This window comes from Pempheris klunzingeri, chromosome 2, assembly GCF_042242105.1.
Source record: "Pempheris klunzingeri isolate RE-2024b chromosome 2, fPemKlu1.hap1, whole genome shotgun sequence".
NCBI classification, from domain to species: domain Eukaryota; kingdom Metazoa; phylum Chordata; class Actinopteri; order Acropomatiformes; family Pempheridae; genus Pempheris; species Pempheris klunzingeri.
Window position 1 is genome coordinate 26,843,077 of NC_092013.1, and position 26,399 is coordinate 26,869,475.

Here is a 26,399-nt window from a genome sequence, read left to right on the forward strand (position 1 = left end):
ACTGTTCCAAGTGCAATTTGTGATATAGGAGACTTAAGAAAAGTGAGGAAAGAGGACATAAAACACAAAACATCTTCACTTTGACCTAAAATCCAGTATGGGAAAATCTGAAAAAACATAAAAAACCTGTTAAAGTGATTTTAATATATGCCATCAGCATTAACATTTAACTGTGGTTTCATTCAAAGGCAGAAGCATGTTCACAATAGAAATGTGGCAACCTTCCTTTGACAGCTCGTCTAACCGGGGTGCAAAGATGTTTCACTCAGAGGACTGACGACTGAATAAGATGCCCTTCAGATAACTGCACTATGTGGGTGTCCTGTTTGAATGTACCATGAAGAGTTACACACAAGCAAAGTAAAAATGCATTCAAGTCGCAGACAGACAAAGAACAGGTGGTTTGAGCAGGACAGAAAACAAGTTCACAGAAAGATTAGAACGGGTTTTCGGTGGCTAAGAAATTGTGCTTCAAACATATCGAGAAAGTGTAACAAGAAGACTTTACAGACTAAAAAACGGATAAACAAACCAAAGGACTTGAGGGACGACAAAAATGGAGGTCACTTGTTGTGGTTGGCGTGCATACTGGTTGTAAGGGGACAATAAAAGGGTGCAGAGGTGGGGGGGTGATGCTGGGGAATGAGGAAGGTACTCACGAATGGTTAAATCCATCACTTGAGACGCCAAGCAGAAGACAGGATGCTCATACATCTCTCTCTTTTTCCCTACAGAGAAAGAGGGAGGATACCGAGGCATGCAAGAGGCCAGGGTCAGAGAGGACGAGCACAGAGGTCACTAGGGTTTGACCGATATGAGGCGTTCGAGGTGCATACCTGCATGCTTTGTGCTGCTAGTTAATATCTAGATTTCAGCATATTACTGTATTAATTCAGAGTAATACAATCTAGACTGTATTGTGTCAAAGGTGCAATATGTATCATTTTGAAATGTAAATGAATCCAAATGATGTGGTATAATTACAAACCCAAAACATGATTGTACAGAAGGCACATTAGTTCTTTAGTTTATAGGATATTATATTTCTACAGATTGCTGGTTTATTATATAGCCATAAGGAAATAAACTTTTCAAAATCTATTCAAATCAAATCCAAAACCCCAGGTCATGTGTTATATTTTTATTTTTTAGCCTTGTGTATTTATAGCTAGTTTGAAATGCATCAAAATGATCAGTACATCAAAATAAGAATAAAAACTCTAAATTGCATTTTGATTAGAATTATGTTACGTTGTTTTTCCTTTCATGCATAGAGTTCTAAGTTCTAAGCATGGAAGCAGTAACTAGCTGTAAATAGCCCAGCGTTACATAAGAGACTGACATAAAATATCTTTGTTTGCCGTAATAATACTGATGTATCAAAATGAATGAATCACATAAAATGCTACACAAAGCACCTTTGACAGCCTTCCTCACACTGCTTCAAAAGCTCATATCTCACAGATGGATAATGCTGACTGACACATGTCCATAATTTCCATTGATATGCCAGTCAGCTAAACAACATATTAGTCTAACCTTAGAGTTTACGGTGTCCAGGCTACTTTCAGCTGGGTGGGGACAGGTGGCTAAGATTTCACTAGTTGACATGAGATAGGTATCAGGGTACGAGTGCACTGTATCCATGTATGTGTGTCTGAGGTTAAAAGATTATGGGCTGTCAACTTTGGATTAACCATTCGTTCCGCCAAGCAAAGGTAAAATCTGAAATATCAGAGTTTTTTCCCATAGTCAAGAAGCACACCAGTATGAAGGACAGGGGTTCTGGGGGTAATTAACAATGCATCTGAGATACTAAGGTTCATCTTCCTTAGTGTCTTCAGGGAGGTGATGGTTTCTGCTCGAATTGACCATTGAAGTTCAGCAGTAAGTGAACAATGACATTTTAGGTAATGTGCTTATTTGCTGCTTTGTACTCCTTTCAAAGTGTGTTAAGTGATCTGGCATCAATGCAGGTCGAATGCTATTTAATATATAAGTGACATTTAAAACAGTGATAGGTGACCGAGCATAAGTGAACAAGTCAGGTGGAGAAATTTAAACTTTGTACTTATTTTTGTAATGTTATTCTTTGTAATTGCATAACTTTCAGGGGTTAACTGTGACATCAATATCATCTAGATATAATTAAACACATTTGTTAGTATGTCAGGTGACATCAGTTTTACCTCTGTGTCTAAGTAAGCTAAGCTGTACGCGGTCAGCCTTGCTTATAACAGAGAGTGCGAGCACTGAGGAACCAGCTAGCCTAGCTCTGCCAAACTTATTCATGTAGTTATATTCATGTGTTTTATCTTCTTTATTCAGACATGCAGAACGAAATGAACAAGATGCCACAAGATGCTTTCGATTTGTTGATGACTTTTCTTTGTGCTAAGCTAGGCTAAAAGCATCCAGGACCGCTCTGTACTTGACACACAGGGATGAAACTGATATCAATCTTTTTATTTTACTCTAGCCAAGACAGCAAATAAGCACATTTCCCAAATGTCAGTGCTCCTGTAGAAGTTTAGATTCACAGATAGAGTAGATTAGTTGAACGTGAAATTTAATGAATTATTGCATGTATGTAAATTAAAAAAAGTCGACCCTAAAGTAGGCACCAGGTAAGCATTCTGACTCAGTTTGAGATCAAATGTTCCAGAGGTCTGCAACATATCTATGATGCCTATTAATGAAAACTTGGACCATGCAAAAAAAAAAAACAGTGAACCGCCACAGGGGGCAGTCCCATTATGTCTTGTTTATTGGCCTTCCTGTTTTCAAACAGCAGCTAATGAGAAGCAGCAAAAGCCAATAGACAAGGAAAGGAGAGGAGTGAGCATGGAAATCATCACAGAGCAAATAGGAGGAAGGCAGAGAAAGGGAAAAGTAGGAGCGTCACTTCAGCCACCAGCCAGGCCAAAGTGGGAGACAGCGGCAGTAGGACTCGGCTGAAGAAAGCTGAGGCATGGTGGACAAAGTCAGCATTAAGACTGAATTGAATGCATTTTTACTTAGTGTACATTTGTTACTAAAATTGGTGGCAGATAAGTCAAAACATAGCATTTCCACTTAAAACAACCATCATGCCATTAAGTACATTACGAAACAAGATTACAGAGGCTTTTTCTGCAGCTGTGAAGAAAGATTTAGAAGTCAGACTTTTGAAATTCACACTTGGAATTCATAAATGCAATAAAATATAGTATATTCTATTGCATCTGTATTACTACATCATCTGTTCATTCCAACAGTTACAAGGCAATGATGTCTGAAAGATTTTCAAAAATAACCACGTTATAATTAAATTTAGATGCTCTGCCCCGGTGAGTTCAGAAATCCGATGTCTCTGCATTTCAAATCTCTCACATCTGAATCCTTGTGTGACATAAAACTCTCTCATTTACTCTCACACAGCAGGTTAAGAGTTGGAACAGCTGTAAGACAGAAAATCTACGCTGTGTTTAAACCACAACAGCACTAAACACAAAGGAGCAGTGATGGAGCTGTAACCTACCCTCCAGTTTGGCATACTCTGACAAGCGTTGGTAGTTGACCAGAGCAGCCTGTTCCAGACAGTTACGAATCACAGTCTTCACTTCCTCTTGTGGAACTGGAGTAACAATATCTCTCATTAGGACCTGAGAAGCAAAGACACAGCAACAGTATTTATTGTTAGTGTCCAGCAAACCTTTTCATGACAAGACAAATAGAAGTGTCCACATATTGGTTGCCAATAGAAGACATCACCATTAGAAAGAACAACACATTTATGGTGACTGGCAATACTGTCATCGAATTTGGTTCTGCTACACAAAACCCAACTGTGTCTGAGCCGGTGTACCTCATAAGGGAAAGCTAAATTGAAAAGAATGCATGTATATTGTACATCTGTCAAGCGGGAGGAATGACTTACCCTTTCAAGCAAGGAAAGAGTTGCTTTCAGCGCACCCTCTGGTCTTCCAAATGGAAAGCAGTACCTGTGGAAGCAACAGATTGGATTTTTATTTGAACCCTCAGCAGTCCAGTCTGGCATGAGTACGGCACATGGTTGATGACATGGTTCCTACCTAAAGTGTGTAATCTGGTTTTCCAGAAGCACTCGTAGCCTCTCCTTGATCTCCTCAAAGCGCTCCTTCTCTTCCACAGTCACTGTGCCAATACCGTCAGGCCTGAAAGATGACAGAATTTACAAGCAATAAAACGCTTTGCTGTCGCTCCAGGCAGCCTGTGCTGGGGAATTGAGTAGAGCACCAACTGACATAACAGACACTTCTAGACATTATGTTGAAATTGGTGAATCATTTTGAATATCAATTTTTCACAAGCATGTAAATTTACACATACTTTATGCCTCTCTGAATCTCCTCAGGTTCTTGGAAAACAAAAGACTATGGTGGGACATAAGAAATAAAAGTAGTCAGAGCTCCAATCAATAGCTCCACGGGACATGGAGGCATATTCTGACATCATTAGTGACATTCTTGAATTGTCAGGCACGGATCCCCAGTGCGAAAACTATAAAACAACCCATTGATGTCTCAGTACAAAAGAATATCAATACTATAAAGAGGAATGCACAATGCTGAACATTGCTCTCAATTTCTTCTGTGAATGTCAACATTAAAGTCAATCTCATTTTCGAGCACATAAACCACATCGCTGAAAACTTGCAATTGCAGTGACTGGCGATACAGAAATGCAGATAAAGAGTGATGGTTTTGGTGCCTCACAGTCATAAATGTATTTATTGCACCTCAAGAGCCAGGTAGCAGACATGATGAGTATCTTTCCCAATATATCACTGCTGTAGGCATACTGTAAAAACGGATATATTCCAAGTCAGTCTATATCACAGCATCAACACATACAAGTCACTATTATGCATGATCCCCGAAGAGTTTTGTAACTTTGTGAAACGATTGAAAGTGACTGGTCAGGTTTGTCCGTGCATACATGTAAACATGATGCTTGTGACCATGGGGGGTTAGAATTTTGTTTGTAAAGGAGCTATGTGCATATAATCGCTGTAGGTACCCCATAGCTGACAGACACCTACATGTCAGGGCTACGGCAGGTACTGAGACATCATGTGGGAAATGCTATAACTGTGAGTAGCTGCTTGTTTACACACACACACACACACACACATGCCACAATCATGTTTCATTACATTTAATTGTTTTACATTCATTTCCTGGAGACTTACCCTCATCCTAACCATAACCACTACTTGCTTTTTCATTACACTAACCTTAAAGCTTAAAAGGTCTAACAATAAAAGTCTTCACCCTAAAATCTAATGAATTACATGCACGCACGCGCACACGCACACACACACACACACACACACACACACACGCATCTAAGACATCATCAGTAAATTAATGAAAAAAAATATCTCAATGACAAGCCTGCCAAATTTGTTAAAAAAAAATTACATTAAGCAAGTTTTGAGGTTCACAGCATTATCGTATTATATCATATTTATTATTACATTACACACAGCAATTGCAGCTTCACAAGCAGGTGTATGGGTGTGTGTGTGTGTGTGTGTGTGTGTGTGTGTGTCTGATGTGTTTATCATTTGTGACATGGTTGAGTCTAGGTGGAGTGTGAGCAGAGTGCATGTGACAGAAGAGGCGCTGGACTGGTGGCCATGGCAGCATGATGAGAAGCAGGAGACATGACACTCTCCCTCTCCCTTTCTCTACTCCCCCCCCCCTCCTTTGACATGTCATTTCAGCAGACAGTGAGAAACTGTCTGTGTGTGTGTGTGTGTGTGTGTGTGTGTGTTTGTGGTGCTGGTGCGTTTGCCACTCTGCTCCATGAGTGCTGTGTTACATTTGGAGGGGTACCAATTTGCTTAGCATCAGCGATCATCTCATCCAGACTCCGTTCAGTTTTCCTGGACATTTGAACAGACAGTGACAGTGTGTCACAGCCACCTGTAGGCCTCTGCTGCTCTAAGTCCTGAAGCTGAGGAGGAGATGACTGCATGGAGTTCACGTCTTTGAGTCTGCATACTAGTCGTTTTAACCTCAACGGCAGTTTAAGTCATTTGCTTTTTTCTTAACTAGATGCATGTCAAACAGGACGGTACGGCTGCTGTTCAACTGCCGTTCTTTGTATTAGTGAAATAAGAATTAATGAATGATAATGAATTCATTTTTGTCCCAGTAGCCGTTTCAATTCCTTTTTGCTGCACACTTTGTTTTGTGGCTGATGATCTCATGTATTAGAAATACATTAGTATTGGTATATATGTATAAGCCTGACACAAACATGAGAGAGAATCTTCATAACAACAATTCACAGTAAAATGCCATCTCACCTTTTACATCGTGACAGAAAATGAAAGAGGAAAATTTCACACTAATTAAGTCCTGCAGGGCTCTCTCCTTTTTTTTTTCCTTCGAGTCGTGTGTTGTTTCTTGGCAGCTTCCTCATGTTTGCTTGACCTTACGACCTCACAGCTCCAATGACGACAACAAGCAAATGAGCCATCAGTGACAGACAGACGGAAAGCTGGCAACACTTTCACATCTCCTCTTATATGCAGCAGTCAGCCACGTCAAGTCCTGAAGGTACCGGTTGCCACGTAACGTGTTTGCTAGAGACATCCGTAATTTCAATGTAAATCAATCCCAGAACTCAGCTTTAGCTGAGACATGAGCTGGACATAATTATGTGTAGCGTAATGGTACTCTTAAGTGGTCAGTGTCAGAATGTATTCTTTATTTGTACATTTTCATTTCCAGAATTAATCACTTTAGGGCTGAAATGATTAGTCAATTAATCAATTAGCTGATAGATACAAAAATAAAGAAATCTTTGAAAAATATTTTGATAACTAATTAATTGCTTAATTGGTTATTTTCTATGCAGTTTCTACAATGTTAATATGAATTGTTGAAAATATTTTGGACCAAACGATGAACAAAATGATTATAATTATGATATTATACGTTCCACAGACACTGCAACTCAACATGTTTGCACAACCCTGCACATGTGTAAAGATAGTATACACTGTGCTCTTTAGATTGACACTGAATTTTAAATTCTAAATTAAAACTCCATGCGCACAAGAAAAATTTTAAATCACATGAATCCTCACTGGTTGTTAAGATTGTTTTTCACTCGCCTTAAAACCATAAAGCGTAACCTGTAACTGTAGAAGCCGTAATGTAGCCAGACACTCCGGTGTCGCATTGGTGTTTAAAGCCAAATTCAATTTAATTCATCTCTATTTCTATCAAATAAAGAGCAGCTGATATTTTATTTGTTTATTCTACAGCCATTTCCTAACAAACAGTCAGTCTAAATGGAGTCGACATGTAGCTGGACAGAAGTCAAATCCTGACACTTTAGCAGGCGACCGGGCAACCGAGTCCAACTTGGTGCACCAACACCTCCAGGCCAGCAGGCTATTAGGAGGCAGGGGTGGGGGTGGGGTGTTTGTGTGTGTGTTTGTTTGGGTGGGAGGGTGGTCTGGATGAGGTGTGTGCACTGGGGCACACGCAGCAGCATTGGCAGCGGAGACATTCGGCCGTCACGCATGACAACCTGTCAACCTGTCATGCCTTGACCTCAAGGCATGATGGCTGGACTGGCAGAGCAGGTCTCTGTTTGATGTGTTTGGATGTGTAGATATGAAGGGCTCATTATTTTTGGATTTTATGAAAAGAAATGTCTACATTTAGATGTGAATTTACATGTATGTGGATCTATTTGGAATATTAATAGTAAACTGTGCTGATCTCTGTCCTCTGGCAGCAGGAAACAATATTTGGATGCCAGAGTTTAAACCAAACTACTCCTCGTGGATGCTGCTTTTTTAGTGGAAAAAAAGAGTTTGATACGCCTCCACATTTCCCTCTCCACAGAAACTCTTTTTCTCATCATATTTGTTCTCTATGTAGTTTCCCTGTCTTTTTTCTCTGTTTCTCTTGGAGCAAGTGTTGTCCATCTGTCCATGCTGATCAGAAAAGGCCTCAGTCCTCAGTCACTGTTTGTCAGCAGGACAGAGGGAAAGATGGATGGATGGATGGGTGGATAGATGGGGGATGGGGGGTGCACTGACAGACAGCCCTCCCTGACCTTTGCCCTCAGTGCTGGAGTGGCCCTCGTCTATCTTTATTATGCTTCATCCGCAGATGGCCGACTGTGATGTTGACAGATTTGATGTCCACAGACATCACAGCAGATTAGACAAGAAGTAAATATTGCAACTCAGATAACAGGATACATACTGGAGCAAAGGCCAGACGACTCCTGTGTCACAAACCACAAACCTTCAAGAAAAGACACCGTTTGATCTCTGACTGAAAACTGCTCCGCTAAAACCAAGTTTAAGATTAGTTTTATACCAATACAACAGAAAACACCTAGTTGGCTAAGTGAGAGATAACCTAAAACAAGGTTTCACTCAAAATGTTAACCATCATTGTGTATTTCAGAGCTGCCTCCAAATCATGACGATGCATATCATCAGTCGAGGAGCCCCTGACTTCAACCTCATGTTGTCATTAAAAAAAAAAGGGCCTTTTGTCACTGCGTATTTAGCCAATGTTACACCGCCATTTTAAAGTGGGAATGTTGCACCATGAACTCTCTGTCTGTGTAAGATGTACTTCGGTGGAATAGGTGGACATGTTCAGCTTCTTGTTTAGCCTCTGATCTGGCAGCGAGGTGGTAACAGAGTCAGCAGGATGAGACACCACCAGACGCACACCTTGTTGTTTTACATGTTACGCCACTGTTTTTTAATAAATAAAGCTGCAATCTTGTCAGAGCCATATTTCAAGCCTCCGGCACACATCTAAGGTTAGCGCCTAAAGTAGGTTAGTCTAAACTACAAGCTTGTTGGGCCATGCGCAACAATCCTAAACAATCCTAAAATTGAAATGAAAACTTCTCATGCCAATCTGTCAAGCCAGGGGCCAGGGGCTCATGTGGCTAAAACATTTTAAAGAAGGTTTATATTTTCCTCTTTAGTTGAACAACACAGAATATGAGATGACTTACCTTCTTGTTCCTGAGAAAATTGGGGACCTGGGGTCCATTTTCTTCATGAACTCAATAATTTTGAGTTCCCTCTTAGCAGTTTGGGCAGGGAGCTCAGTAGCAGAGGGAAACAGGGCTCGTTCAAGTTCGGCCTCTGATACTGGCCAGTTTAACAACTCAGACATGCGCTGACTAGGTTTGCTTGTGTGGAAGGGGGGGGTTTGGTAAAAAGGGGGGGAGGTCATTTTGTGAGCAAGGTAAAGAGGTTATGAGGAAAAAAAGGAAAAAGAAAAGAAGAAGGTGAGCATGCAAAGAACAGTAAAGTAAAAACCAATAGACAGAAGCACACAACTCATAACTCATAACATAAAAATGGGGAGGATGGGTCTGATATTCTAGACGTATAGTGTGACTGCATGAAGACTATTGCAATATGAGGGTAGTTTGCACCTGTGGGGGTAGTGAGGGACATGGAACACACCAGCACTTGGATCTGTACCTGTTTCCATGGACGTGGGAGGCACAGAAGGCAAAACTATAGTGTAGCAGGGTGGGGTCAATCATGGCTCCGTTCTCCGCCCTCTCCAGCAGATCGCTCAGGTAACATAAATGCCGATGGCAGCCGCGAACACCATAGCGAGCGCAGTACTCATCTAGGACAAACACCTGACCAGGACTGAACCAACCCTGTGGAAAACACACACACACACAAACACTGTCTGACTCCTCGGATCAGATAAACAGATCTTAAAGTGCACATACACATGCCAGACAAGACCGCAAACAAGGCAGCCTGCTTCACAATAGTGATATCTTTACCCACAGATACAGCACAGATTAGGTAGAGACATATGGGTCTTTGACCGTCTCTGAATAAAAACACATTCACCCCCTCTGTTAGTTAAAAAATCCCATCCAAAACAAGTGTTTTAGAAAACACTCTGTCTCTCTGTATGGCACAGCAATGTCCTGATGAATAACGCTTTGTAAACATGCAAATAAACCTAGCAGTCCAGAACGCACACAAACAAACCGCTAGCCCCCCCACCTCAGGTTCAGTGGGCATGCCCAAAACATATAAGCAATTGCCATGCTCAAGTTAAGGACATGATGTCAGGGTGTCCCAAAAGCTTCATTTCACCTGTTCCTCTGAATACAGGAAAAACAGAGTTCTGAAGGACCTCCACCCTGGATGGTGTTTTCCAAAAGCTCTGTTTTCAGCGAGCAGAGCTTTTCTCGTTTTCATTTGTACAGGAGGGTAAAAAGCTGGACCTACGGCTCGTGTAGCACTTGTGCTTCTTCTCGCAAACCACAGACGTAGACAACAAACTGTACAGACATGAGCTGTGTTAGGGCTGTATGTTTGGACATTGTGTTGTGTTTGAGTGACAGCCCAGAGTGATCTCAAATTTGAACACAGTTTGAACACACCCTCAGGTCCAGCCTTCTTAAGTTCAGCCTTCCTCATCTTAAGTGCTTCTCAGATCATCCAAAGCCTGCTGGAACCTCTCACCTGACACCTTTCTGACAGTTCAACTGTTTTTTTTTATAACTCTCATGAATAACAATCCAACGTTCATCCTGTCTTTATGTCAGGTTTGAACTTTTTGTCTCAAACATTTTTTTTTTTCATTCTTCATGCAACTATTTCTACATCTCTCTTAGTGTGTAAAGCCGAGTGGTACAACTTTGAATCACAGTTACGCAGTTACATTGATATAAAGCGTTTCCTTACCAAGCAAGAGTAGGAGTCATTGAGTCTGTGGTCCAGGGTGAGGCGCTGTACCAGCTCAAACAGCGAGCCGTGATCAAAGTTACAGGGGTTGGCTGAAATAAACTCATCCATACCGTGCTTCTGGGCTCGATCAGCGTCTGCACACAACCATTTAACCGTCCAGTGAGGAGACAAACAAAGAGAACGACAGAAAAGGAAAGCAAATGTCAGACCGTCGCAGAAAGAAGATAATAATGTTTGCAATGGAAGTCACAAAAATGAAGTTGAAGTAAACAATCTTTTGAAGTACCAACAATGAAGTAATGCTGTACACACTTTTATAATAAGGGTTAAAGTTGTCTGCAATTTCAAGGTAAATAAAGTAATTAACTGAACTCATTATTTACTATTTACAAAATGTAAAGAGCCAAATGTACGATGGTTACAAGTTTTGTTAAAGAAAAAAAGCACTGTGATTACACTTGTATGTGCCAATCAGATATTAGGTTGCGCTTCCAGCATTGACTCCATCATGACTTCATGGGGGTTGCCAGTTTTGACTCAGTAGGCAGGGTAAAGTGGACAGGAGAGTTTTCCAAGCAGCTTTCAGGAAGTGACTGCTGATCTGGAGGTTGAAGGTTAGTTCTGAGGTGTGGGGTTCAAGTTAATGTTGTGTTCATGCATATTCATACACTCATGTCTATACATGTCAAATTGAATCCATGCAGCTGTAAACACCTTTATGGGTTCAAGTCTATCTTCATCCCAGTAACTACATTGATTTGAAGTGGGCTGTCAGTGCTGCTTAACCCTTTATCGGGACCATATTTGGTAACTGAAGTGGAAGTTCAAAATGCGGCCCCTTGCCTCACCATGAAGCAGTAGAACTACGAGATTTCTCCAAGCCAATCAGCGACAATCAGGCTACATGACAGACCGGCAAGAAACCATATATGGTAACTTCATTGACCTTCATTTTCACCATTAAATTGAAATTTGTTTTGAAAAACTCCCAAAAGTAAAAAAGTCTTGTAATGACCACCAGTAATGGTCTAGGGTTGAATTTTAGAATTTCTAAGTATTTCAGTGAGTGCCCTATAAAGGGTTAAACACTTGTAGAGCCAGTGTAGTAGGTACTGATGAGTATCTACCATTCAGGGTGTAGAAAAGATGCAAGTACACAAGACCAAGTCAGAATCAGAGAATACCTGGAGGGAAGGTTTCAAACAATCGGTGCAACCACAGCATTTTACTGCTGCCGGCTGTGTATGTGCACTCATGAGCGCCTTCCTAAGTGCTTTTCATCAACTGTTTGTGAACAAGGAGAGCACATTCTTGTAGTTAAACATTTCAAAATCAACCAAGCTCAATTCTTTCATTTTCACACTATAGGTTGACACAACAGCCAATTAAAGTGCTGCTGCGAAATCATCACATTTTAGTTGAATGCTGCTAGAAATAAGCTAGTCACACAAAGATTAGTAATAGAGGACTAACATAAAAAGCCCTCACAATCACCAGAAATTAACATATTTGAGTTTCTTAAGATTTGTGGATTAACACTGAAAACAAATCTAGAACAATGTCTTAAATAGGCGTCTACCTCTAAAAGGGAAGACAAACAAACAATAAAAATGTCTGTGCACACTGCAGCGAGAACTTCACTGACTTATTTTCACAGCAGGCTCATTAAAATGCACTGACAGTCAGCCCCCTGGTGTGGCCCCTAATTAATCGCTGTCCTGAACATCTCAGAATGAGCCGAGGATGTGGTGGCCCCACACCACTCATGATTGTCTGCTAAACAGGCAGCTTAAATAAAATTTCTGTTTCCACTTTCTTGGATTTGGGATTTACATGTCAATACGTTTACAAATCCCATATAAAGATATGTTAATGCGCCATGCTAATGTTGAGCCTTATTGCTCTTGACTCAAGAGGCAAGAGAGTTTTGGTGTGGACGCTAACTGAAGACAAAGAATTGTATTTGTCATAGCATCGTAGCATAATATACCACCCACTATTGTGCCTGCCAGACATATGTATTATATTAAACAGGACGACTAAATATAGGAAACCCTAAATATAGAGTGTCTAAGGGCATGGCAAATATGGGAATGAAATTTACTCTAGAAGAACTTGTACAACACATGAACTGATCTATGGTCTCCCTACATTTTCTATAACTAAAGCCATGCCTTTCATGTCTTTTCCAACAATATAATGATTTGCTTTTGTTTTGGACCCAGCACAGCTCCATTAGTATGGCAACTGGTTTGTGGTAATGTGATTCGACCCACCTTTGTTTGGGCTAAGACATGGACACACAATCTAAATAGAAATAATTAAGATTTTAGACACACTTTTTGACACAAGGCCCAGAAGATAAGGCAACGAGATTACATAATAATGCAGGATTCAGTCGCATTTGTGGAGATTCCAAAACAAATTAGCAAGTAATCACAATACCAAAAACCAACCGACCCACAGCAAATCCTACAGGCCTCCTTGAAGCCCCATTTGAATAGACAATGGAGACTGGACACAATCTTTCCCACCAGTCAGAACAAACCTGGGACAGATGTGAATGAAGGTTATACCAAGCTACACAACAATCAAGAGATGTGTCTGCCAACGTCCTCTTCACTGCCCAACGAAGGCACCCCAGCTGTCAATCAACAAACAAAACAAAGAGCGGGATGCTGGGAGCTGATTGTGTCCCCTCAACAAGTCCCCCCCTCCTCCCCCAAAAATCTAAAAAGGTGACATTGTGGTGCCCCTTTGGTCTGTAGCTGGTGGCCTGTCAGGTCTGTTTGATGTGAGTGAGCGGGAATGGAGGCGGGAGGGCTGGACAGTAACATGCAGTGACATTAGTCACCCCCGTCCGTCTGGACTGGGGAAGGACGGCTCTGACAATGATTGATGGCTGCTATTCATTTATAGATCCAGAGGAAAGGAACCGGGAGGCAGCGGACACACTACTGGTCCTGGGTTTGATGGTCAAAAGCATTTGGGGCGATTTAGCATGTGGCTAGCTTTTTTTGTGGACTGACCATGAAACACATCTAGATCTTTCTGTGACTATGCTTGTGAAGATCTCCACAACACTGTACACCTAATCATGAAGATACACAGCTTCCAACACCTGACTTGTTTTCAAACTCAACACAACACTGCTGAGTTTTAATACATCAGTTGTAAGATGGGGGATGTTTTGTGTGCTGGGATTTTCTCCTATATTAGCTAGGGGCTAACTGTGAACTGTATCAAACTCATCATCGGTGAGTTGTTATCATAACTAGGTGATGCAATTTCTGAAGACAGTGTGGCGGGATTGCTGACTGCTGACACGTTTATACCGAGTTGCTGGAAGGACAACTGGGGCCTTCATTCATCAAGCTAAAATGTATTGCTGATTTAATACTGTATGAAGGAGCAGCTGAAGGAGAATAACAAGTTTGGAATAATAGAAAAGGAATAATAGAGACAAAATATAGTGTGAGGTGTAGAAATGAGAGCGATGGTCTATGGAGTCTTTAGCCCAACAGTGCACAATAAGCACTAAAAGATCTCTGAATGTTTGAACAGTTTGTACAGAGAGGCAAACTAATTACCGATCTCAGTCAGCTGTATGGCTCATGTGACTCCTGGATCGCACAAGTCATTTAATAGAGGTAAAGCTGAGACGATAACCACTTCAGGTTTATTACTGAAAGACCATCATTTCTATTGCCTAAATGTGTATATCATTAAGAGAGGGGGGACTTTAACATGATAGCTGCATTAAAAAATGTGTCTGTGTGGCCAAAAATGAGAGAAATAGAACAAGTGGTCAACAGGACAGGTGGATGCTACTCACAGAGTACAATGTGTAAGACTGCGTTGATACTGAAAATTAGGAATTCTGATAATGTCCTCAATAAGTGGAATATGTTGAAGTCGGAATGAATCTTCTGCTCTGAACAGTGTTGAAGTAGTTAGGTGCCAAAAAATGAGGAAGAATAATAATGATGAAGAGAAACCAAGACAAACATAAGTGAGATTGTTTGCTCCGTTGTCCCTCCAATAATTAAGTTCAATAACAGTGAGGAGCAGCATTTTTGCACTGGCTGTTATCGTCTTCTTCACCTCTTTACAATTTTGCTTACTGTGTGTTTTATTGGGGTGATTTTCCCAAGACAGAGCTCATCAGTGCATGTACCATATGTCTGTGGGAAAAGCTGAATGACTGCTGGATTCATTCATTTCAGTGAAAATAGAGATTTTCATACCGAAGACTCACACAGGAAAGAGTTGTTTTCATTTAATGAGATGAACAAAAAAAAGTTCACACAAATAACGCCTGGGTACTGTACTGTACAGCAGACACTTATGTAGGTCTGCAGCTTCATGGCTGTGAGGCAATTGGCTCCATGAATATCAGGAAGAGTGTGTAAGACGGAGGGACCCTAGAGGTCAGAGGTCAGTACTGGACTGGCAGCCTGATTTCCGGTAACTAGAAATTTGAAGGATGACATGCAACACACAACAGACACATCAGTAGATGGCATACCACACACTGGGTACATCATACAGAGGACAGTGGAGTATCCCAGCAAGTTGCTGATGCCAGTACACAAGCTTACAAAGAATACAGCGGGTGGAGTTGGTGTGTGTTTAAGCTCACGAGACCCATTAGAAAATGTCATCGCCTTAAACAACGCTGTTATTTAAAATACATAAGAAGACAACATTTTGACCTGATAATGGTGATAGTCTCAATTAACCCTTGTCCAAACTACAAACACAATGCTAATGTACTAAACTTCTAGCAATATATGAGCAGGAAAGAGAGGAGAGAAAGAAACAGCAGCTGTGTTACTCGTCATACTGTTAGAAGCTGTGTTAAAAGAGTTCACTTCCTTTCTCTTCTGTCCCAACCACATATTTCCAAAAGCATATCTGCAGTAGCTTCTTGAGAAGTGAATAAACTAAGGTCTGAAGCAGGTGACAGACAATCTTTGAGAATCAGCACGCTTGTTACCAAATTTGAACACAAAACGATACACATTACCATAAACCCAATTAAGATGGATGTACAGCTTAAAATGTGGACGGTTCTACCTACAGTAAAAAAAATCTGCAGAGGGAACCTACAGTATAACATTTTCTGTTGCTGTCTTATGGGACTAACTTGCATCAGCTAATATATTGATTATGAATATTTGATGCTTATTACGTTCATCTTCAACATTTTGTTTAAATGCAGTAGGTGGGGCATTCAAAATGTGTTTTGTACTCTAGGAACAAGTCATAGTAGAGAGGTGGGGATGGATGGTTGAGTGTTCAAAGCACAAACATTAGAAACCAGACAGTTCACATCACGCCTTGTACTGCAAATGAGTGTTTTTTTCCTGTGTGGAACCAAGATTAGCATCTTTCTGTAACATTAGCCAAGCGCTATGACTTGTCTAAACGGAACCACAAAAACCTTAATCATGCTTTAATTACCCGATGCATGTTGTATGAAATGAATAATAAAACAATAGCATAATATGTTCTAATGCCTTAGCATTGTTTTGGAGATACATCATTTGCTGTGCTGAACTTATTAGCTTGTGCAAATTAACTGCAAATGACTGAAATTCATTGAAGACCTTCATCGTTTTAGGAAATGTATGCATATCTGCCATTTGACAAAAAGTGATAGAAGAGATGAAATAATTTGAAGAATGTATTAGCTAGAACAACCCCCTCAACCTTTTTAATTTCAGTCAAGCTACAGTAAAATTATAAACTTGTTTTATGGCAGTAAGATCTGTCAAAACAAATTAAACTGTCAGTCATCATAACAAGAAAAAGAGTAAACTGTGAAGATTAATTTCACCTCTCAGCAGCTGAAAACAAATCTCTTAATTCTGTCTTTGGTGTTACGATGTTTTACTGTAGTCTATTTTGATGTGGAGTTGGGAGGGTGGGAGGGTGGGAGGGTGGCGGTGACATGATGTTATATTATTCATTGCACTGATCCAGGTGTGAACTAACAAGTACTTATTTGGTAACATTGACTGATTGCTGCTTGATTTAATTGTGCAGCAACCCCACTGTATTATTCATGGCCTGGCACTTTTAACTTGGTAATTACCAGCTGCAGGGACTCAGTAGGACTCCAGTGGTTGTGTCAAAAACAGCATGCCAAGTAAATTCACTTACACATGCGCACACAGGAAGCAGTTTTTCATTTAGTGTGTTATTATGTGATTTCTCTCTGACTCATTGTGTTCTAAAGATGATATCTTTCAGCACAGGGTTTTTACAGTGTCTCACTAACCAAAGAATAAGATTGTCAAAAGTCCCTACTTTATAGTTTTTATACGACAAGTTTAAAATGACACTTTCTCCATTAAATATACATTTAACAGTATTGAAAGCACTATGGATTTCATTAATAAAAAAGCTTTAGTTTCTTGTGTTTCCCCCAAGTGGGCGACTTACCATAGCTTTTTCCCATAGAGCACAGCTAACATTAGCTGGCTAGCTTAGCATTTGTCAGTTAATGTTACTGGCACTAGTCAAGTTAATCATGTTTTACACAATAACAGCTGTTGTTCAGCAACATAACGTTATGTTTATCCAAAATTAGGATGCTTTAGTGGACAGGCAGCTTAAAAGGTGGATCTCTGTCCTATTTCAAAAAAGTTTCTCAAAAATCTATCTGGTAGGAGTTCTTCAGGAATAAGTGTATAAGTTATTCAGTTATTTGGTAACCATGGTAACACTACATGCCCCAAATGAGAGTGGGGCTTTTCCCTGATCAATCAGACAAAAGCAGTCTGGTTGATTGCTTTTTTTGTCCATATTTTTTGTTTTTGTGTTCAGTGACTTTTTCTATACCAGCAATGTGCGGCCATGGTATTGAAAGAGTATCGAGTATCATTATCGACTTTTTTTCATGTCAAAGTTTAAAATTCTGGTAATGTAACATCACAACGAGAAAGCAAATTGATAATGCCTTAAAATGAGATAATACATTTAGGTTGTAGGTTAACACCAACCCAACATGAGACATGGGTGACGGCAGGGCTATAGCAGGTATCTAAAGTTGAAAACATTGACTATGTTTACATGCACACTTCCATTCCACTATTATTCTGAACATGGCAATAGACCAAATTTGACACGGGTCAAGTAAACAGCATTATTCTGTTTGGATATTATGAATGTAGCATTTTCCAATTAAGACATGTGGGATTTGTCGATATTATTCTGTTTTTTGGAGCATTTTTTGGACAAAATAACAGGCTCACATCTCTGGTTGTTGGTTTCAACATGCTGAAAGACTTAGATATCAACGGGTTTGTGGATATGCACAAATATTGCAACAGCAACCTCAGTGGAATATTAGTGGAATAATCATTTTCATTTTCCATGTAAATAGCACATGTTGTTTTTTCAGAACATTATTAAAAATCCAAATATTTTGTGAATGTAAACAGTCACCAAAAGGACATTAAATCATACATTATTGCAACATCTGCCAAAGACAAAAACCATCTGACTATAACTGCTGCTGTAAACATATCTGCAAATATATAGTTTTCCTAATCCTCAATGAGGCAGAGGACCTTTTCTAGATGACATGAGGTAACTTATATCCAATTGTGTTGAGCATTTAAATTCTTCTCAGTTTATAACATAAACATAAACTTGAAACCCCCCCCCAAAAAAAAGTGTGTGAAAGGCCTCTTATGTATAATCCCATAAGAAGTAATCACGAAAATAATTCATACTTGAGCAGATTTTCAAATGGTATGATATAGTAACCATCACAAAGCTTGTTAAAAAAGGACCTACAATGCAGCACTTTTCTAGGCTGATCCATGACACATGGATCTAGTCCATACCTCTTGTACAGATGGTGAATATGCAGACAGAAGAACAGCCATAGCAAATCATTTCTGCATGCATGTTAAACTTATTATGTCTTATATTTCTGTCCTTCAACAGAAATAACACAACAGAAGTTCTAAAAAGAGGAAGAGTGATGGACAACAAAAGGAAGAAAGAGAAAGAAAGGGGAGGAGAGCACTTACCCTTTAATCCAGCTAGATAGCAGGTTCAGGGTTTAGAAGAAGAAAGAAGAAGAAAAGGAAGAAAGAACAAACAGAGAAACATAAAGACACACAGCAAAGCCACCGACACTTTAACACTACAGAAGTTCTACAACAAAGAGCGAAGCAGCACACAGATAAAGAACAACAGTAACAGTTGAAAACACGACAAGAAAGAAGACAAACTAAGGACATCATTGGCTGATGTGTCAAAACATTTGTGAGGACATCTGCACAGTAAGACACAGACTGAGCACAACAAGAAGCTATGAGTGATAAAGAGAGGGGCCTAAAGTGCTTTATTCGAGTTTTCTTTGTGGATTGCTGCCATTATAACATTAGATAATATATCCACATGTATACACACATACTGTACATACTGTATGCACACACACACACACACACACAACAGTTACATAAATGCCGCCTCAAATATTATACTAAAAATGTGATAACACCAGATAAAATGGATGCTACATCATCAAGTTCACAAATAAAAAAAGATAATAGACAGGGGCATGGTCCCATCCTGTTTGGGGGGAAGCATTTGTGTGGTGTGAGAATATCTGAGAGTTGAAAACTTACAGAACTGAGATATGGGTGCATCAAGCTGTGGCGCTGTGCCCCCCCTCGAGTTGAGTTTCTGGACCTGGGTGGGAGGAACTGGCTTGTGTGACTGGCCAGTAGCTCGATACATGGCCTGCACCCATAGGATCCGGTCCTGCTCATCATCACTCGCAAAGATCACAGTGTCGCCCTCTTTCACAGCATTGAAGAACGTCCGACCACCGTCTAAACCTGGAGGATGGACAGAAGGAGACGGATTTCTTGATTCGTGTGTTATAGATATATGAGAATGAACAACACTTTAAACAGTTTCAGTGTGGACAGAGACTGTGTGACAGTGAAGTTAAGAGGCTGACCTTCTGTCACCTTTAAATTTGACTATGATCACTTATTTCACTTGTCAGTATCGCCGATCACGTTAGGCTACAGCACAGGACTATTTGGTCTACAGTAAGTGGACGAGCAAAATACAATTGTAAATTGAAATGTATTCCAGTGAGTGAGTTCACAGACATGTTAATGTGTATGGGTGTAGTGTAGCATGGTGCACACAACTCCTGTTAAAGGCCCTCCACACTAACACAGCTGTTCTTCAATTCTCTGACTGATGAGACTTCTGGTCAGGTCGAACCTGGATGGAGCTTTGCCTGGAACTACGTAATATCTGTCTATCTGATACATGTGCCAATAACAATAATCACAGGTGCAACAAAATTAGCAGGACAGTGATGGAGATGTCAGTTTGTATACCAACACACCATTCTGAGAAGACGTCTAATCAGGCTACATGAGTGAAAATGCCTATGTGGGTGGACTTTGGGTGTGCGGGGGGCTTCAACAAACAAATTTGCACTTCAGATTGTGATGCTGTGATGGTTGCTGTTACCTGGCTGGGGGTCAGTGTAGTCCACGGTGTAGCCATCCAGTTGGAGGAGCTCAACGGGCTCAGCTTTCTTCTCTCTGTAGCTGCACATTGCAAAGGTGTACTGACTCACCTGTACCAATCACAGAAAGAGGTAACGTTCATTCATTAGACTTCTCATAATGGAAGACGTTACATACTGTGTGTATTCATGCAAAAACCACCGGAATGAAATTGCTTTATACATGTGTCAGGCAAATATACATCTACTCTGCTTGTCCTAGAAAACACATGATACATGGAAAAGATTTATTTGATCCACCTTCAGTCACATCCCTTCATTCTCCGGTATTGGGCTGGTGCAGTATGATTTGTTAATAACCCCACTCAGTGGTCAGAGGTGGCCGCACATCCATCTTTACCTTATTGAGTCTCCAGCTTGTGCCAGTGAAATATTTTACTTTTCAGTCCTTCTCAGTTCTTTTCTCACTATAAAGTATTACTATCCATTAACAAGAAACAAGCAAACAAAAAATGAACACTACTACATTACAGATAGCATCATGGTCAGGAGACAGCAATAAGGAAAAATACAAATTCTTAAACAGAATTTAAAAAAGTGACCAAATTATGAGATGGAAACTTCTGCAGCATCTTTTGGAACGTCTTCCCACAAGTCGATCAATAATTAAATTAATACCCACTTATTGACCGTAAGCTACAATGAATTTGAATCTGCAAACTTTCAAAGACATTTTGTTATGGCAGTACTATATATTATTGCAATATCTCCCTCAAAAATGAAATATCATATAAAAAATGTTTTAACAAGATCAATATTTCACTAAAATGGTTGATGCACCCCTTCTTTTTTTAATTTTTGTGGACAAGTGCGTAGGAGAAAATGTCCAACAGCAAGAGAGGAAAAAGCTTATAAAGTTTTGCAAGTGAGAGGACAATGAACGAGGTAAATATTAAAATACTAAATAAATCCTACAATGAGAACAGTATGAGATGAATAAAATGACTTTTCCTTATTACAATATTTTCCAGTATCATAGAGAAAGACATGTTTATGTCCCAACTGTGTGTCAAGGCACATCTTTTCATGCTCCCTCCAGGAGATAGATAGAACATGGCAGGACCAAAAAGATTAGGCCTTGACTCAGATTCCAAAGAGCAACGGCACATTTATTTGAATCAAAGAAACAGCTCAGATCTTTCAAATCCTTAGCATAAGTAAAGGCTTCTTGCAATGGCTAGTCTGGACATGTTTAAATAACATAACTATTACATTACATTTCACATGTGGGATTTATTGTACTCATGTTTTTAACATGGGTACATGGATGACAAAAGCTGACATTGCATTATCATTTACTTCATCATCTGACACTTTCTGTATAAAATAGTTTTCCTACATATCTGACACACCGTGACACAAAAAACTCAAGGATCAAGCAACAAAACCCAGGATAGCATCGCAGTATCAACTAATTCTTTGAAGCACATTGTAGTTTAGCTATTCCGGGAGGGGTGGGGGCTGTGACAGCTGTATTACTTACAAAGGACCTCTAATTGTGTGTGCATGTGTTTTTTATGATAATCACATTATAATAAAGTGAAGTGGCTGAATTGGGAGGTTAATTTGAAGAGGTGTAGCTGAATATAGCACTGATAATAGAAGTAAAGCTGTGTGTTCATGACCAGCAATAATGAGTAGAAAGGCTGTGTGCATGTGTGTTGGGGGGAGGGCAAATGCAAATGTGTATTCTATTTGAAATGAAAGAAGGGGTTTAAAAGGGTGATATGACTGTCCTGTGACATCCTAGTGTGAACGATGCACAGACGCTCAACCCAGTTCCATCATACGGGATAGATGGTGCAGATAAGGGCTTCACTTTTCTGTTTCATCAGCAACAGTATCATTGCAGAGTTGGTCGTGTGAAGGTTTAAAATTACCAATATGGACCAATATAGAACTATATCTGTTAGAATTGGGTTTAACTAAATTGAAAGACTGACTCAAGCCGACATGCAGAAGTTTCAAGTTTGATATATCAGAGCATTTAGGAAAAAAGAGTCGCTGGTCATTATTAGGACTTGGATATTGACTTGAACTCTTATTTACTTATGGTAATAACAGCACTAATATGGCCTTAAATCAGTATTGAACACCTTGACTCAGCCAGCAGAACTAAGGAGGCCTCTTGGATTTGTGGCAAAACATCTTCACAATTAGAAATTGCCACATAGTCTGATTTGAACCGTGATGAATGAGATCAATATATACAACCAGGTGGCAGGAGAAACATGTGCAATTCACCTTCACTGTTTCTGAATCTTTATCAGTTCTAAAGATGAATTAAAGATGATTGGATAGAATATGTTGATTGGTGTTAGTTTGCATGAATTATCCACAAGGTAATGTAAGTGTAAAATGTATTTAGCCTTTCTTCTGGTGTCACCATAACCCAAAATTCCATTTTCACAAAGAAAATAACACATTTCAATTGTAAAGGTTTGAATTTCTGATCATTTGATGCTTCTATTGGATTAACCCTTTATGTTTTAGACACTCCCACAAACTTTCCTGTAGTGCCTGTCAGACTGACAAGAACTAAACCCAGAAGATGATGTGTCTCATTTGCTACTCACATTCATGCTGCCAGACTTAAGATTTTTATTTTATTTTAATGACCCCATTGGCTTTCCTTTAGTGCCACCCTCAGGAAAACACAGTTATTTGTTTGATCCAACACTTAAATTGTGTGGTGTAGCTCTCACAGTCCTGTTAATAAAAGGCCACTACTGACCCATGTATCAGTGTGAGCCTAGTTCAGGTTAGTGGCTGTGGTCTTGTCACTGCTCCCTGTGTTGGCAGCAGGAAGTGTAGTGACACTGTGTTGCTAGCTATAGCTGGACTGCTGCTACTGTAGCTGCCAGTCATACCAGCCTGTCGTCACAAATCACCGGGCCTGGCCAATCCGTCGCTGTCGCCACCTCTGCCGCTGCAAGTGGCAGCTCTCACTCTAGCTGCAGCTGCATTCTGTGTGTGTGTGTGTGTGTGTGTGTGTGTGACAAATGAGATTCCCCATGACAACATTGATGAGACCTGAGGCCAAGTAAAGGATGGAGGGAACCGGACCGACTCTCCAGCAGCTCCCTGGCCTCCAGGACACCACATGGCAAATCAGAGTCTAAACTACCGACCCCCCTCCACCCATACCCCAAAACACCAGCTTCCTCTCTCTCTGGCTCTCTCTCTCTCTCTCTCTCTCTGTCTCTCTCAGCTGTCAGTCAGCAGGGAAAAGAGAGAGAGGGAGATGTGATGAAGAATGAGAAAGGAAGAGAGAGTGAGGGGGATTGCTACAGTCGTTTATATTCACATCATTACAGGAAACACATGGACATGAATACTGGAGATGATGTGCTGGATGTGACATATGTGTTCCCAAACAAACTTCAGAGGCCAAAAGCAAACATTTCTACACAAACCCTGCCATGAGCTCAGAGTTTTTAACAAGCACCCAAAAGATATGTATAACTATATACATGTGAAACAAAGAATGTATGCTGTCAGTATGGTTGAATTTATACTGCCACTTTTCTTCCTGATGAACATGGAATGAATTAAAGAAGGTGGAAGTGAAATGAAGTGGACTGAAATGCATTGAATAAATAAAGTGAAATAAAGTAAATGAAAATGAACAGAATCGACGTCAACTGAAATGACCTGGCTTGAAGCAAACTGAAGTGAATTGAAAGGCAGATGTGGACATATGCACAATTAAATTCGGCCGACGATGAACGCACGAGGTTTAGCTGATCTCTAATCTGCATGGATGCTGCATGGAGGAGGAGCAACTCAGGCCACAACCACTGCGCTGATTATGAACTGATGCAGGAGGAGGGAGGATGAGGAGGTGATTTAAGGTCAGAGGGGAAGAGTGGAGATTGAGGAAGAAAGAGATGACAGGCAAGTGATGAACAACAAGGCAAACAACGACGTGAGAGGAGGATGGGAAACTGAGGAGGGAAGGTGAGGAAGGTGGAGGATGGAAAAAGAGAAATTGACAAAAAAGGGGACCGGGATGAGAAGAGACAGAGGGATCCGGTGAACAACAGGAAAAAGAAGTGCTGAGATGTACAAAGTGCCTTATTCTATATACTTGTAGCATGATGTACTGTTAACCCTTGTATGGTGTTTGGGTTTGTGGGACCCGATTTCATCCGTTTTCATGTTTTTTATCAAAAGAAAAATGATACGATTAATCATTTTTCATCAGGCCAATGAGTTTGAAAAAATAATGAATCGTATCATTTTTCTCTTAATAAAAAATTATAAACGGGTCCCACAGACCTGAACACCATCCAAGGGTTAAATACATTATAGAGTTTCTTTTTGCATTACTGTAGCTCTATACACAGGCCTGTGTAGGGGAGTGGGTGACCACACTAACGGCTTCATTAAATGAATTTATTGAATTTATGAAAACTTGAACCATTAAAGCCCCAGAGGTCAGTGCTGCAAAGACATACGATAGCGAATGTGGAGTCATTCCTTAACCAGTTCAACTGAGACCTTGCATGAATTATGGTTATGACTCAATAATACGACTGTATCGAGATATTGGAACACTGAGTGTAACTTTTCCTTACTTCAGTCATTCAGAATATGTCCAGAAAGTTACACTGGATTTTTACTGTAGACACACTTAACAAGACGGCAACTCTTTTTAACTGTTTAAAGAAATCATTTTTAAATGTAAAATAATACATGGAGTGTATAATCTGAGCAAAAGCTATAATACATGTCTTTAAAGGTGTTTCATTTTCACATTTAAACAGAAAATACACCGTACTGTAGTTTCAATGCCCTGTGGTATCTGTAGGATCACTGGATTCTTCATTTCTACTCAAGAATGAAAGTTTTCTTTCTCCTGATGCAACATTTGTTGTTCGCCGTTTGACACGTACAACATGTACAGTTTGTGGCCAGCTGTGAACATGGCATCCCAAAATATGAGCGCAGAGGATGTCATGGACTAACTCAGATACTCAGAGTATATAGCCAAAGAAATGCAGAGTGAGAGGTCGAGGACATGGCCAACAGGGACCATCTAGACCCTGAGCTGCTAAGAGCAATCAGCAACTGGTGGTGAATCAGTCTGCTGCAATTAATTTAGGTAGCTTAGGGTAGTTTTTGGTGGAGAGGCCATGTGCAATGCATCCTGGTACATGTAGTCACTGCTGGCACAGGTCCACGAGCAGAACTCTCTCATAACTTTCTCAGTCAATGTAGCATGCTCAGGTATCGTCTCAATTGACTGCATTTACCACCAACACTCAATCAATCAATCAATCTTTATTTATATAGTGCCAATTCATAACAGTGTTATCTCAAGATTATCTCAAGACACTGATGGCACAGCCACAAAAACATGGTGAATTTTGCCTTTAATATAACAGTGAAACCTCATATGTTAGCTGGTTTCATGAAACTAGTTTGTCTGCTTTCAGTTTTAATCCTGACCTTAGAATGTGTCTTTGAGTGAGGACTCAGCTTCTTGATTCATAATGCAGCACAATATATGTCACATGTTTGTAGTTTGAAGGATACACAGACATGAGTATTCTCTTTCTTGTCTACGCTAGAAGAAACCAGTGTAGAGGATGGTACATAATCATTTGCTGAATAGAGCGAAATGCATCTGAGCAAATCAACTCTTATCATAATTTGACAAATGGGAACTAAAATATTGTAGCTCAAAGCATGAAAAAGTGCAGATACACTCATCAGTCACTGGGTGACGAGTGAGGACTGTATGAACCTGCAACTGCTGTCCTAGAATTCCATCGTCAGACTGACATATTCAAAAGGCAAAATTTAGAAATACTTTTTGACACATTCAAGGGAAATATATAGTGTGCAGTGCTAAAGGCAGACTGGAGAAACAAAATGCCAACAGTCAGTATTTACTTACAAGACTTTGCATGAGCAAAAAAGTGAGTGAGCAAAGGAAGAAAAATGCAACGTCTCTAAAACAGCAACAAAAAGTACATGTGCGCTCAAACACACACAGTAATAACAAGATAGTGTCTGTGCTCCTCAAGACAAACATCCATCCACATCCACAGACAAACAGAAAAA

At 40.1% G+C, this 26,399-nt stretch overlaps 1 protein-coding gene across 1 annotated transcript in view; it reads right to left on the reverse strand.

Moving 5' to 3' along the window:
* cadpsa (Ca2+-dependent activator protein for secretion a) overlaps positions 1-26,399 on the reverse strand; it is a 154,531-nt gene that overhangs the window by 49,622 nt on the left and 78,510 nt on the right. The window contains exons 10-19 of the mRNA XM_070839590.1: positions 20,270-20,378; positions 19,402-19,614; positions 18,799-18,810; positions 10,748-10,884; positions 9,512-9,699; positions 9,034-9,204; positions 4,074-4,175; positions 3,920-3,983; positions 3,521-3,644; positions 660-728 (exon numbers count right to left, since the gene is read on the reverse strand). Coding sequence (XP_070695691.1) covers positions 660-728; positions 3,521-3,644; positions 3,920-3,983; positions 4,074-4,175; positions 9,034-9,204; positions 9,512-9,699; positions 10,748-10,884; positions 18,799-18,810; positions 19,402-19,614; positions 20,270-20,378 — 1,189 coding nt within the window. The remainder of the gene's footprint in view (positions 1-659; positions 729-3,520; positions 3,645-3,919; positions 3,984-4,073; positions 4,176-9,033; positions 9,205-9,511; positions 9,700-10,747; positions 10,885-18,798; positions 18,811-19,401; positions 19,615-20,269; positions 20,379-26,399) is intronic.